The 15,156-nt window shown below is 48.5% G+C and overlaps 1 protein-coding gene across 2 annotated transcripts in view; it reads left to right on the forward strand.

Annotated features, from left to right (window-relative positions):
* man1a1 (mannosidase, alpha, class 1A, member 1) overlaps positions 1–10,754 on the forward strand; it is a 74,100-nt gene extending 63,346 nt beyond the window's left edge. For both annotated transcript variants that reach the window (XM_048985430.1, XM_048985431.1), the window contains exons 6-12: positions 334–457; positions 538–631; positions 2,505–2,620; positions 4,352–4,571; positions 5,696–5,868; positions 6,131–6,246; positions 8,364–10,754. In XM_048985430.1, the coding sequence (XP_048841387.1) occupies positions 334–457; positions 538–631; positions 2,505–2,620; positions 4,352–4,571; positions 5,696–5,868; positions 6,131–6,246; positions 8,364–8,490 (970 nt within the window). In that variant the 3' untranslated portion in view covers positions 8,491–10,754. The remainder of the gene's footprint in view (positions 1–333; positions 458–537; positions 632–2,504; positions 2,621–4,351; positions 4,572–5,695; positions 5,869–6,130; positions 6,247–8,363) is intronic.
* The last annotated feature ends 4,402 nt before the right edge of the window (positions 10,755–15,156 follow it).

Consider the following 15,156-nt stretch of genomic DNA (forward strand, 5'->3'; position numbering starts at 1 on the left):
AGTTGGACAGATGTACCTAAAAAAGTGGCCAGTGAGTGTATATTACCAAGTGATTGGTAACAGTTTATTAATAGCTAAGGAGCAGCCCTAAAACTGAAGAGGCAGGGATATCAGACTGTTGCTGGAACTGGGCTTTGGACCAGTGGAATTCTGTTTCTCGTACAGTAAGACATGCCCAGTCTAATTTACCCAGCTGTTTCCATGGATAAACCTCAAATCGCCCAGCTGTTAAAACTGACGAGCCACTCGGCGGTAGACGGGATGCATAAAGACGAAACACTCTAACGGTGTGTCATCTCCCCCCCCCCCTCGCTGATTCGCTCTGTCCCGCAGTGGCGTGGGCAGGAACTGGCCCTGGGCCTCCGGAGGAAGCAGCATCCTGGCCGAATACGGGACGCTACACCTCGAGTTCATGCACCTCAGCCGTCTGTCGGGGAACCCTGTGTTTGCGGAAAAGGTGAGCCGGGCGGGGCCTCCCCCTCCCTTCAGGTAACCCCCCCCCCGGCGCCCATGCTGACCCAGATGCCTCTCTTCCAGGTCATGAACATCCGCAGGGTGCTGAACAGGCTGGACAAGCCCCAAGGCCTCTATCCCAACTACCTGAACCCCAACAGCGGCCATTGGGGGCAGCGTAAGTCTCTCGTCCTCTACTAATGACATTAAGGCTCGCCGGCTCCCCCTGCCGTTCAGCGTGCGCCACTGCAGCATCCCCGCTAGCCTCCCTCAGGGTGATTCATGGACCGCTTTCAGCGCTAATCTCATGATGTGCGTCGGAGCCACAACCCTCAGCTGGAGGGAAGGGTGGTCATGTACTGGGGGGATTTTCCTCGAATAATGAGGCTTAAGCTCATTTCCTCTGTGGACCTGAAGCAGCAGGAAAGCCTCGTCGTCAGCCTGAGTACAGGCAGGATCGTACCCTGACGCACGTCCCTACACCCGCCCCCAGTCTGGTAGCGGCCTTAGGGGGGTAAACCAGAGGGTCCTCCTGCTTACGTGCCGTACGTGTGTAAACACACAGTCCTCTTTCCTGTGAAACACATGCCTAGAGTGAGCATGTTGTGCAAGGGAGGGGGATTTACACCCCTTATATGAGGTGTAACAGGGACATTGAGTGGGTCTCAATTCCTGAAATTGGGCTGCATATAGCATAGCAACGACCTGTAAGTTCGGTGAGCTCTGAAAGGTCACCGCAGCCAGTCCCCCTGGGGTGCGTGTCACAGTCGGCCCGGAGGCATGAGCTCGCCGTGTTTTGGATGGTGGCTGCTTGTGTGGGTATCTTGCCAGAACCCACTGTGCTTAACAGGGATTTGCTTCAGGCTGGGAACACGGAATACACTCCACTGGAAGGGCACAAGCTGAGATGGACCCCCGCACGAGGCCGGCGTTACAAAGGACCAGGCAGCCCTGGACAGCCCACTCTGCTAAGAGTCCTTCACAAAGGACAGAGTATCTGCCCCCCCACCACCCACCCCCACCCATCCCAGATATGTCCTCTCAGATTTGGGTCAGCGAGCATGTTCAAACAATCAGACTGAATTGTTGTCCTCGTCACCCCTGTTCAGCGAACATAATCTAGTTCTGCTAGAAGATTGGGGATATGATCTGTATGCTGTGGGGGGGGGCTTTAAATAATTTAGAGGATTCCCTCATGAACACACACAGCGGTAAGGATGCGATCCTCCCTCCACCCGGCGCTCGTCTTTGTCGCAGGCATGGGCTTCGCCTGAGCTCAGCATGATCTTCCCAATCCACAGGAACAGCCTCCACGCAGGCTTTTGTGAATCCTCACATCCCGAAATATATTGCTCTCTGGCAGCCTGATGCATACATCTCCAGAGGTTTTCCGTGGGCCCGGTCGCTGCAAGGAAGGTTATAAATGTCAGGCATTCTTCAGAACTGGCAAACAGCTGAGCCAACAGATCCGTTGTCTTGAAGCCTGCTATCAGTGCAGCCCCCAGCGCACCACCAGACTCGATTGTTATTTATTCCTTATGTGTCTATTTTTTTTAAATCGTTACTGAGGGGTGCGGCCATACTGAGGCTCGAGCCGACAAACGCTGGCAGTTGGGTGAGCTGGGCGCTGTTGGAACCCGAAAGGGCGTTTATGGTCCTCGAGGTCTCGGCGGCCAGAGAGCCACTCGGATACGCCCGGTGGCAGCTGTCCCACAGTCACTGCTTTTCACCAAAGCAGCGGCGATGTCATCCCTCCCCGCGGGCATCTTTAACGTGTCACCTGTCAGAGGCTGTGATCCCATTAGTCAGGAGCCTCCATCACGACGCCGTGGCAACGCTGGAATGCCATGTTTGTCACTGTGGGAAACCAGAATGTCTAAATAGGTATTTGTTTTGTATGTGGGGGGGGGGGGGGCACCGTGTAAACACATTTGCCAGGGGGGTGTTATGACGGCCACCAGCGGGGCCGTGCATCACGCTGTCATGGGGGAGCCGGTCCGCGAGGCACGTAAATTACCCGCATATCGCCGTGACGATGTTCCATCTTCCAGATCACGTGTCCGTGGGCGGCCTGGGGGACAGTTTCTACGAGTACCTGCTGAAGGCCTGGCTCATGTCTGACAAGACGGACGAGGAGGGCAGGAAGCTCTATTATGACGCTCTGCAGGTAAACGGAAAGTTTATTATTTACCCCCTACACCCCCCTATGTGCAAATGTATCTCTGTGCAGTAGACCAGGCTGCGGAGGAGATAACGCCACCCCCCCCCCCCCCCCCCCCCCACAAAGACCGGCTCGAATAAATCGGTCTCTCCGAGAAGCTGGGTACCATTCAGCGTGCTGAACATTCACTGTCAGCACGTTGCTTATGGTCCAGAAGTACTGCCAAATGGGCGCACAGAGGGGGGTGTGGAGGAGGCTTCAGGCACCGTGTGCTTCGGGACTGCTGTGCGGGGGGGGCTTTCCTCGGTTCTGAGTGTCTATGCATTATGATGGTGTTTCCCTCCATCACCACCGGCAGCTTGCCACGGCACCTCCAGTCGTTAAGGTCAGGAAAGTCTGTAGGAAATGATGTGAGCAGGATGATCCCGGCAGGCATGTTTTGGGTATTCTTTCATCACCCCCCAAATTGTACATACACACAGCTACACAAATCAACAGGCTATCGTCCTGCCCCAGGAGGCCGGGTCTGTGTACTTGCCGTACTCACCGTACTCGCCGTACTCACCGTACTCGCCAGCAGTTTCTAAGGCAGCTTCTATAGCCTGCTTCCCTGCCAAAGTAACTTCCTGCCATGAGATGAAATAGTTTTTATCACGGCCTGATTTTAAAGACCTGCCTTCTTTTTACCCCTAATATTTGTAAAACTTCTGAATTTTGTTCTGCAAATTTATGTAATAGGTCCTTTTACACTCTCAAGAAACCATTAAATTACATAAATTAACACTGACTCTCTGCAATTTTGCAGTAGTGGTTAATATTCAGTCCATTAATGTGTTTGTTTTGTGTGGAGTTTCCATGTTCTACCCATGATGTGTTGGGTTCCTCGGGTCAAGAGACATGCTGTCAAGCTAAATGGAATCTCTAAAACACCCTTAGTATATGTCTGTGTGTCTGCTTGCAGACTGTGTGCCCTCCAGCCTTGTGCTCATCCTCCCCTGCATACCTGATAAATACTTAGATGACAGACAGTCCATTAATTTCTGCATTTCAAAGCTGGATTGCAAAGTTTTCCCCATATTTTCTATGTTTCAGCAAAAATAAATTACCCTTTCCCGGAATTTAAAGGGGAGTAACACTGGATAGAGCGCAGTATTGATTTTTCCATTCGAGGGTTTTGGTGAACTTTGCCAAGTGCGTCTTCCTCTCCTGAGTTAGAGTACAGTCGAGCACATGATGCTGCTGCTTTGGGTGTTTTAGTACGGAAACTAAGGAAATAACATTAACAGCAATCGCCAAATAACTCCGCAGACTCCCTGAGACGGATGCGTGGGGCAGACTGGCCCCTGCCTTCTGCACAACAGACCGGATGTGCACCGTGTTAATGACTCTCGAGAACTTTATCGCAAATGGTTTCCAGCCCCTTCGTCAGAGCCGACATGGAAACAGGCTGCCATGTTTGATGCAGGAAGAATAAGCCTGGTGTTAGAGTATGTGCCGTTGATAATTACCACTCGGTGTGTTTAATGTGTTTCTATATGTTTAAAGGAAGTATTTTGTCCCTCTGCATGAATAATGGCTTTTTCTTGAATATCGTATTTCCTGTGTGACCGTATTGCTGTGTGCTGTTCATAGATGAGGCAAAATCTAGGCCATTGGCGATGAATCATCAGTCATCCCACGGGCTTCTGGGTAAAACCCCTCTGATATGGAGTGTTGGCTTCTCCGTGCCGTACCTAGGCCATCGAGACGAACCTGATCCGGAAGTCGAGCGGGGGGCTCACCTACATCGCTGAGTGGAAGGGGGGACTACTAGAGCACAAGATGGGCCACCTCACTTGCTTTGCGGGGGGCATGTTCGCCCTAGGGGCCGACGGGGCCCCCAACGACAAGACCGGCCACCAGATGGAGCTAGCAGCTGAGATCGCACGCACGTGCCATGAGTCATACGCTCGCACCGGTGAGTCCAGTCGCAAACCACTGCTGCCCCCTACCTGCTACATGATGGCTCTTCACTTCTTGTATGTGCCTAAGCTCCCCTGCATAAATGCTTAGACCTGGAGTGTTTATCACTATGCATACTTGACTGTTCTTGTGTTTCCTGGCATCTTCCATTCCCAAAGTACAGAGGATGGTAAAAATCCCAGGATGTCATTCTTGCTCCGCCCCAAGTATCAAGGACGCATCCCTGCCAACAAGAACAATCCCATGATTCGTTGCATCCCAAGTTCATTCTTGGGAGGAAAGTTAACAAGAGCCGGCTTTGCAGGAACACAAGAATGTTCTTTGCATTCTAGGTACTGATAAACACCCCATCGTAACTGCTTAGAGCAGCGTAAGTAAGACTCAGGAAGTCCCACCTCTCTTGGTACAACCTGACCCAATCGGCAAAAAAAAACTGGAGTCTACACACTAAGTGGAGTGAATCAGAAGATGCGGTATCTGACAGATGTGTTGAAATTCCTGGATTAAGGCTGCCCGCTGGGTCCCCCTCGGACTGGGTGCTTCTGTCGTCCATCATGCTAGCAGGAGCATTTTAGCTCTTTACCCCTTGTGGTTGAAGCACCTGCACTAGGAGTAACTTGATCAGGATTTCACATGACGGTCCCCGAACTTGGCCAAGACAAATAGCCTTGGGGATGAAGAGGCTTGGGCCAAGGAGGCCAGCAAATGAGGCGTGTTTTTATTGAGAGCCCCCCCGAGCCCAAGGCACCCCCCTGCTGGAAGATGGATGGCAGGTGGAGCCAGGCACGACATGCAGATGGGCACAGGGAGGTAGGGGCAGCGAGCAAACTGCCTCTCCCCAGCCTCGACGCCCTCCATGAGGCACTGGTCTGCTTGGCAGGTTCAGGCCAGGGACACCAGTGAGCACTGCAATTCCTACCCCCCCCCCAGAAGAGCAGTAACACCTGGTTTCCAGGGGAGGGGGGGGGGTTGTAAATAAAACACAGGAGCTCGGTGTCTTAAATCCCCCATTAGCGCGGTGCTGTTCAGCTCCGACACCTCCTCCGAATGTTAATTCACCATCCCCCTGTGAGGCGATGGGGGGCGAGGCAGGTTTAATGCTGACGTCTGTCTCCCCAGGGCTGAAGCTGGGGCCCGAAGCGTTCCGCTTCGATGGCGGCGTGGAGGCCATCGCCACACGGCAGAACGAGAAGTACTACATCCTGCGGCCCGAGGTGATCGAAACCTACATGTACATGTGGCGCTTCACCCACGATCCCAAGTACAGGGAGTGGGGCTGGGAGGCTGTACAGGTGAGTGATGCAGTAGCGGCCAAGTACCTCTGGGGGGCGCTGTGGGTCCCTTTGTTTCCCAGCTGGTTTAATGTTGTCATCAGATAGATGGTCGCTGGGGTTGATTTGTATAAGCAAGTCAGAACTGGTGAGGTTACCGGTGGGGAGTTGGCAGTATGAAGTCACGTCAGTGGATTGTTTCAGGAGTGTCTTCTGATGCTGTGCCCCGTAGGTATTCCCCTGCTCTGTCCTCCACTCACTGTCTTTCTCCCCCCCCCCACAGGCCCTGGAGCAGCACTGCAAGGTGGAGGGGGGTTACAGTGGCGTGCGTGATGTCTACAGCACCCGGCCGAACCACGATGATGTGCAGCAGAGCTTCTTCCTGGCAGAGACGCTCAAGTAAGCATCTGCATCAGCTTTTGCCCCCCCCACCCCACCCTACCCCACATGCCCACCAGCGCCTGTCCCACCCTGTTGCCATAGCAATGGTCCATCCCAGGGGGTGGCACTGCATCAGTTTCTCAAAATAGTCCAAAGGAGCTCCGATGTCTCTTTTCTCGAACCTCAAGATGCCTCAGGGAATCGGCACTTCAGAAGAAGCACCATCCCTGTATGATGGGCCTGCCCCACCGTGTGTGTGTGTGTGTGTGTGTGTGTGTGTGTGTGTGTGTGTGTGTGTGTGTGTGTGTGTGTGATGGGGGGGGGGGTCTGGGTGCGTGTACATACCCTTTAGTGCATCCATTGACGTGGCTAACCCCCCCAGGGAGTATTGCATCATCTTCCAACAAAATACATAACACAAGGATCCTAATATCAACAATGATGACCTTAACCCCCACCCAGCCCCCACCTTAACCACAAGTAACCAAACAAAATACAAGAGTTTTGGCAGTTTTTATTTTTGATTGCAGTTACATATTTGTATATAATTGTTTCTTGTGTGGACTGAAATCAAAATAACAGGTTTTTATCACATTGTGGGGACATTTGGTTCTCACAATGTAATATATACATGCCCCCCCCACACACACACACACACATCCTGACAGTTCAGCATCTGGCTCAACCTCTTAGCTACTGTGGTTTATTTTGTGGTTTTGTGAAGCTGCCGCTACTTTGAACCAGCAGAGACTCGGCACACTGCGCGAGGCTCGTACTCTGTGCCTTAAAGCCGCTCACGTGTCTTTCAATTAAACATGCAGCCTTGTGGCATGAAGGTTACCTGGTCAAGCCCCTGCAGGTGCTTGTAACATTAAGCAAAATTAAGCAAATTAGCGCAGGGAAACACACAGTTACAGAGATGTAAGTCGTTAAAAAGCATGTAAGAGTGGAGCCTAATCTAGCAAGGTCAAGTGAAAAATTATGGAGAGAGTAATAGCCACTTCTGTTTGGGTCAGCGGTGAGATGCTGATGGTGATTGGTGATGATGAGTCTGCCACAATCATTGGGTGGGTGATCATGGTTGGGGTGGGGGATCCCAAAGCTGAAAAGGTGTTAAGGTCACGCCCCCCGCAGTGTGCCCGGGTGGTGTGTGAGAGGCATGACCATGTGCTTCTGTACGCTCAGGCTGTGCAACACCTGCGCTTTTATCCTGCGGTGCCGCATTTGTTTGCGATTCCATGTTAGTGAGTCCCATGGCCCACAGACCCCTTTTCTGGCATGGCTTACTCGCATCAGGCTCGGCCGGCCGCCTTCCCCAGCGGCGCTTTCTGGCACGCGTTTTAAAACTCGGCCTGCTGCTTTAATGCAGTGTCCGCCTCGTTCATGCAGACTGCACCGCGTCTCTCAGCCTCGCTTATTCCTCGAGCGCCGATGGCTTCCCTATCCTTCCACAAATAACTACATGACTAAATTCTCCAGTGACTGTTCTTATAAAGATGTATTGAAGCCTCTGTAGCTCTTGGCTACATCCCTTCCTCAACTTCTCACGCTCCCCGACTCCCCGCTCTCCCCGACTCCCCGACTCCCCGCTCTCCCCGACTCCCCGCTCTCCCCGACTCCCCGCTCTCCCCCGACTCCCCGCTCTCCCCGACTCCCCGCTCTCCCCGCTCTCCCCGACTCCCCGCTCTCCCCGACTCCCCGCTCTCCCCGCTCTCCCCGACTCCCCGCTCTCCCCGACTCCCCGCTCTCCCCGACTCCCCGCTCTCCCCGACTCCCCGCTCTCCCCGACTCCCCGCTCTCCCCGACTCCCCGCTCTCCCCGACTCCCCGCTCTCCCCGACTCCCCGCTCTCCCCGACTCCCCGACTCCCCGCTCTCCCCGACTCCCCGCTCTCCCCGCTCTCCCCCGCTCTCCCCGACTCCCCGCTCTCCCCGCTCTCCCCGACTCCCCGCTCTCCCCGACTCCCCGCTCTCCCCGACTCCCCGCTCTCCCCGCTCTCCCCGACTCCCCGCTCTCTCCGACTCCCCGCTCTCTCCGACTCCCCGCTCTCTCCGACTCCCCGCTCTCTCCGACTCCCCGCTCTCCCCGCTCTCCCCGACTCCCCGCTCTCCCTGACTCCCCGCTCTCCCCTTGCAGGTACCTTTATCTGCTCTTCTCGGAGGATGACCACTTGCCCTTCGAGCATTGGGTGTTCAACACGGAAGCCCACCCACTGCCCATCATCAGACGGGAGAAGACGGACAAGCCTAACCCAATGGAGTAACCCCTCCTCCACCCCCCCCCAACATTTCTGCCTTGCTCCCCCACCCCCCGCACCTCACTCCCTGTGGCAGACAGAGGCTCCGCCTCCATCTACCCGCAGTGGTGCCGGACCCATGTCCACATTTTTCCACTCAGCGATTGGCTGACTACACATCAGCCCTGCCATTTCTGCCTCCAGCACAGAGGAACATCCGCACTCTCACGAGTGCTCGCATAATCACCCTACTTCAGAGGACGCAGGCTGCATGCTGCCCGTATCACCACTGCACCGGCCCCCGCCCCCCCCCCTCCCCTCCAGGGGGGGCACAGTGGTTAACCCTCCTCTGTGAGGAGAACTGGATGCTTTTTCGCTGTAAAGATTCACCGTCGCAGAAAAGCCATACAGAAGAGAAGAGAAAGCTTTATCATATTCAGAGGCGAGGCTCGTCTGTCAGTGTGCTGTCTTTGTTCCGCTCATGTCGATGTTACTGGGTCACTTAAAGGTCTTGCATTGCTAAAGGAAACATGGGGTTCTGTTTTAATAATGATATTTAATGTTCAGCTGTTATATCCAGTCAGATTAAGATAGTGCCTTTAGTCTAAAACGGTGTGTAAAATAAGCAGTTATACAAATCCTGAGCATTTTAATTTATTTCTGGCAGAGTTTATGTACGTGTAATCGACGCTTTTGAGTTTGCCGATGCCATGGCCTTGACCACACTGCCATCTGCTGGTGACAGTCGCGTGGTTCCGTCGTCGCGTGCTGGGTAGACAGGCTCTAGGCATATTTGATCAATGTCTCCCCGTAAAATGGATTGAGTGGACCTGTGTTAACTTCCCATTAAATTGACCAAATGCATTTAAGACCTTCCTTTTATTTGGTCTTGGATATTCTACCTTTTGTGTTTTTTGTTTTTTGCTCTATTTAGAGTAGCAGATGAAATACCGCAGGGTTTATGGAAGAGGTGAATTTTGTGAATTATTATAATGTTTTATTATCTTAAACCAAATGGCTTTTCTCGGCCATGGGGTTTCCCACAGTGACCTCCACGGAAACCGTACAGCACTTGCTTGTTGCTGATGAGTGACTGAGTCCATCGGCGAACGAGTCCTATGAATGTACCAACAAATGTGAAGCTAATTTGCCCTCCTTGCTTTACTTTTGTCCTCCTTTTTTTCCTGGAAAGCACAAAGCGATGAAACGGCACGTCCGTGTAGATCTGTACGGGAAGGAGAGGCCACCCATGGGCTTAAAAGAAAAGATGCAAGAAGCGTGTGATCTGGCATCTTCTGTCCGGGCTGGGATCTCCTGCACGGCCACTCACCCCTTTTGCACTGGATAAAGTACTTATTATATAATTATTTGGTCTTAATTGGTTTTCTTTAATCCTCATGGGGTACACTGCAGCTCTGCTCTCCCAGGCGTGACGCGTACAGCCTGTCCTAGACCTCCCGTCGTCGTCTCGCCTGTGCGGGTTGCGGGTGCAGGCGGGACCGCGAGCCGCGCCCTGTTCATTGTACGGCCTGACAGAAGGCCGGGTATCCATGGGATTTACGGGAAATTCCGCAAGACTGAGCGTGCTCCCAAAGTTACAACGAAATTAATAATAAACGCTGACGCCGAATAATTATTTGTTCTGACTGCAGAGCTTGTTTCACATGACATTAGTGTTACGGTTCCCTCGCCTGCTATGCTGTATTGATGCATTAGGGGAGGACCCACAAGCGACTCGGACTGAGGGGAAACGGGCCCGGTGGTCGGTCAGCCTAATCCATTAGCAACGGCGTTCATGCGTTCAGGAGCTGTGGCGTTTACTTTTGTGGAGGCGGACTGGCCTCAGCAGGAGGAGGAGCCAGTTTTAAGTGTAAAACTGGGGATTGTAAAAGTGACACGTACAATGGCCTGTCCTTTCCTGCGTCTTCCAGTCTGCAGACTAGAAGATCCGCAATGTGCCGACGGTCTTGCGTTCCAATGCCTTTTTCCCGTGACACTCTTGTTGTTGGATTTGTTGAGAATAGAAACCTCAAGAAGTGACTGTACTTTACTGTAGATAATCATTCCATTGCACATATTTTTTTTTTTTTCAATTTTATGCAATTAATTTTATTGGGAGACTTCTGTTTTGTTTTGTGGTTTTAAAATGTAAATATTCAGTATGGCAAGTACGCCATTCTCTACATTTATATAAATCTAAGAACTTATGGAATAAATGATTAATGAGCAGCAAAATTTTTAATAAATTATATTTGTTACACTTCTATTGGGAATAAAAACAAATTTCTATACGTCTTTAGTCGAGTTTTTATTCTTTGCTTTTCATGTCTTTGATACTTATCTTAAAACGCTGAAGAATCAATTGTTTCATTAAGTGGAAAAGAAAATTGAGTTGGTGGATAAAGAAAAATCACATCTGCTGGAAAAGCTCCCGTTGCATTATGATATAACACTAAGGACAAGACGAAAAACAAGAACAGCAAGTCACAGGACGAAAATTTGTCGTTTTGAGATTTCGGCCGACATCCAGAAGATAGCCAGCGAGTGAAAATCTGTCAGGTTGAAAGCAGTCGTTTGTCACAGTAATCTCTTAAAGAAGAAAACGCATTTTCTGCGATGGAAAGAATAATTCCTTTAAAATCCAATTTAATCTTCCAGCCGCGTATGCCGACGTCAATGCCCTGAAGCGATTTTTAAATTGCGACTTTTATAGAAAAGCCTTCCGCCACTTTAGGATGTACCGTCTGATATTTCAGGGGGTGGGAACCAAAATGTGAAGCACCAGTAACAAAGCTGCTCCTTTTGAAGTGGGTCGAGTCGGTAAACTGGAAAACACATTTAGATGAATTTAAAAGGGCACCTCTATTTAATCGGATAACTTCAGGCAATGACCTGGGGTGGCTGATGAAACTCAATTTTGAAGTCTGTCTGCAGTGTAGTCTGTGAGCCTTGAAAATGGAATCATATTTGTGTGACACTATATATTCAATAAATAATCCAGTGTTTAGTCTTCACTGAATTTGGTGCATCTGTTTCACAGTATTTGTTATGGGCTCCTTAAAACAGTCCCCACAGTTGAAAGCTAAGACAATAATATCGAAATGTCATCTGGTTTCTGACTACATTTTCATAGCTTAATTGTATTTCGATGATTAAGCAGTGGTGCCGTTTAACAACACTGAAACCACGCATTTGTGGAGGCCCCCCATTGGCCACAAATAGCCACTATACTAAATATTATATAAATGGGTTATATGCACGGAAGAAGCTATCGTATCCTATCAGTGCCAGGAAATCAAAATGGTTAAAGAAAAAAATGACGCGTTTCTGTTCTTGAAAGATGCACCTAATCTGAATTGTTTGCCGATGATGTAAATGGATTTACATAAGCCTGTCTTTAGGTATTCCAAGGGTGGGTTCATGGAGGGGCTGTAGGGTCCCGGCAAACAAGTGTAACGTCACTACACTGTGGGAAAAGTGAAATTCCTAAAGCAGACTGATGCTTGGTAGTTGGGGTCCTTTCCTGGGTCCCTGTCTCCTCACATCTTTCAGTGATTGTGCCCTTTCTGGGAATACGGGGAAGCAACGGCTGGGATTCCGCATGCCATTGAGCGCGAGATGCTAAACCTTTTACCATATTTGGCCTTAGACTATGGGGCGAATTAGCCGTTTTGCAGCAGAGGAAATACCGAATAGGTACGCCGGACGTTTCACAGCTATAAACAACATGCACTGCAGCCTGTAATGTATCCGGAGCCTAAACCAATTAAGCTTAAATCCGCTCCCTATTACCAAACGCGAAGGGAAACAAAACACTGCTATTGATTGCAAAAATGTTCCTATTAATAACTGAAATGAGGTTGGGTAAAAAGGGCTTCTGTGCAGTTAAGCTGAAAGCTCTCACAAAGGGCATCGCCATTTCAGGTGCCGTGCAATCACACGACGGGGAAAATAAATTATATAGGGAAAAATACCTACAGAGTGAACACATTTTGAACATTAAACCCAGCAGATTTTAATCAACACAGCTGACCGCACAGGTAACGTTGACATTTCAAGAGATTGAAATTTTGCTGCCCCTTTTTTCCCCTTAATGTAAATATCTCGTCCTGATTCCTCGGAATATATTTAATCTACCATAAATAGTATAAACACAGCGTATCTAGTTATACTTTATTTAGCTGTTCCATCCATCTTCCACACGGGGTCGCAGTGCGTCTGGACTAGGCTACATCCCAAATTGGTGCTCAGCCCGGCCTTCTCAAGAAGTGATAAAAAAACAGCTTCATAAATAACTCCAAGTATAGCAATACATTATTCCAGTTTTCACTGTTAAATATATTTATTATTATGAAAATTTAAAGTCATGTAATTTCATATGCAATTTATTATTCAGAAAGCTTAATTAAGTAGCTTACTTATACTGACAAAATTATTCAAATAAATAAATTGCCGTCCACACTTGAGCTGTTTCATGGGCAACGCAACAAACCAGGTTCCACGACTGCAGGCCGCTGCTAATGATAATCAGGATTAAAGATATATATATAGGCCTAAATGTATTCCAGTTTAAGCGTTATAGAGAATAGAATAGGCCTACTATTTTATTGGTAATTTAAGTCAACTGCATCTATAGCAAATTTCCAAAAATAATTACGTAGTGCACACTTGAAAAATTATACCGAGTAATAATATTATTAACATCGTGTGATCCATTCAGTCAACAGCTAAATCAAAGAGAAAGTTTAATTAAGAGCTCAACCAAAATTAAAACGGCGCCCTACGGGGGATGGAATCTGACGCATGAGTAAGTTTCAAGCTAAGAATTGTGCATTTTGCTACTGTTTGTGGGCGAAAAAATGCTTTACGCGAGTAATAGATTTTAAAATGTTAATGCATTAGATCTGTTTTCCTGGTTTTAGATTTGCCGCATTCTTCGCCGGTGAATTAATGTTAAGCGAGTGTTACTTTGGTGATTACAAAATTTCATCTGTCGAGATTGGTGTTAGTGTATAGATGTACAATTAGTAAATTCTCCAGTGAAACTGGAGACAAAGAATATCTCTTTTTAAAATGTGAAACCTTTTAATTATTTATTATTATTTTTCCCAATGTTAATAACGCCCACGATTTCCCATATGACTGTGACAGCTCACGTAAACATGACATTAATGACTTTATAAGTGTGTTAGAGGCGCATTGGCTCTGTGCCTCATATCTCATAGCTGGGAATGGAATTACACTCTCCACTATATGGTGATATGTAGGTCTGCAGGTTCTGCCGTATGAACCGGAATGAAGGTGAATGAATGGTTGCAGAGGACTTTAAATACACAAAAATTCCACACGGTGGCAGTACGACAGCAGTTGTTCGCCTTTCGATGAGCTTCAGTTACTCTGTGTGCTTCTTTGGATGCCGTCGTTTTTAAATATTAAAACGCAGTACCGTCTTAATGGCGTGGTTTGCATGTTGGGTTCAGAAAGTACAACTTGAAATTACAAATCGATGACTGTCGCTCAGAAAAAATAATCAGATGACCTGAGACGTTTTCAGCTACTGAATGACGATACTGGGCATCATCAGTACGGCTGATCCGGCTGATCCAGGGGACCCCCCCCTGCCACGGCCGACTTAGCCCCTTCTTGAGGGACCGTAGCGGACTCCTTGCTTTGTAGCTACAGATTTAAGCAGGTGAAGATATGACGTACACTGACGTTTTCTGTTCATTTTTGTTCTTATTTCTAAAACATGGTGTGATGTCCCCTTCATTATACATTTTCCCACATACAGTAAGCACAGGTATATTGGCTCCCATATTAATGGAGAGCAATCTCTTTCGTCCTCCAAAAAGGCTGGACGAACTTGATATGTTTTGCTATAAAAAAATTTCCAGGATATATAATCCTGTTTCATGGTGATTGCAACTCGTTACGTAACATAATTTGGACATCTCTGCATTTGCATGTATGCATGCCCCATTTTTACTGTGTCTCCAATGTACCTATTTAGTTTGTCCTGGTTTTAAAAACTCATAGACCAGAAAAGACACAAGTAAACTAAACTTTTTATCATTTAAATCGCATTTCCTGTTTACCTGCGATGCTGTGGAAAGAAAACTTCTGGTATCATCGACAGGCGTGAGTAAGCTTTGATCTGTCAGTGTCACAAGTCAGGCTTCGGCGCTGCACCAATAAAGTGCGAGGGAACCTCAAAGGCATCAGCCAAGCCGATCTGTTCTGTTACACCAAGTAAAATTATAACATTAGAAGCAACCTTTTATTCTGGATTTTACAGATGGTCGATCAGGCAAATTTAAATATTTCGAATCCAGGCCGTTTGGTACCATTTGAACGGGCCTTTTAAATATTGTTGTCATTATTGAACACAGTAGCTACAGGAAATAATAACTGAATTAATATTTCAGCTGTCACGGGGGAATGTGCACGGTAGAATAATTCTCCGATTAAATGTTCAATGAAGGTCGGATTCGATTAAAGATTAGATTGTAAATAATCAGTTATGTCAGTCATATTTGGAATTGTGTTGATAAGTTATGAAATCAGTAATATAATAAGTAATTATAATACTTTCTGTTTATCGGATTTGGTGAAGATCATTGTGATAAGATTGGAGACTGGATGCCTTATGAAAATCAGACGTGACGTTTTCTTAAAGGACTTTTATTGGAGGCT

This window comes from Brienomyrus brachyistius, chromosome 19 (assembly GCF_023856365.1).
Source record: "Brienomyrus brachyistius isolate T26 chromosome 19, BBRACH_0.4, whole genome shotgun sequence".
NCBI lineage: Eukaryota > Metazoa > Chordata > Actinopteri > Osteoglossiformes > Mormyridae > Brienomyrus > Brienomyrus brachyistius.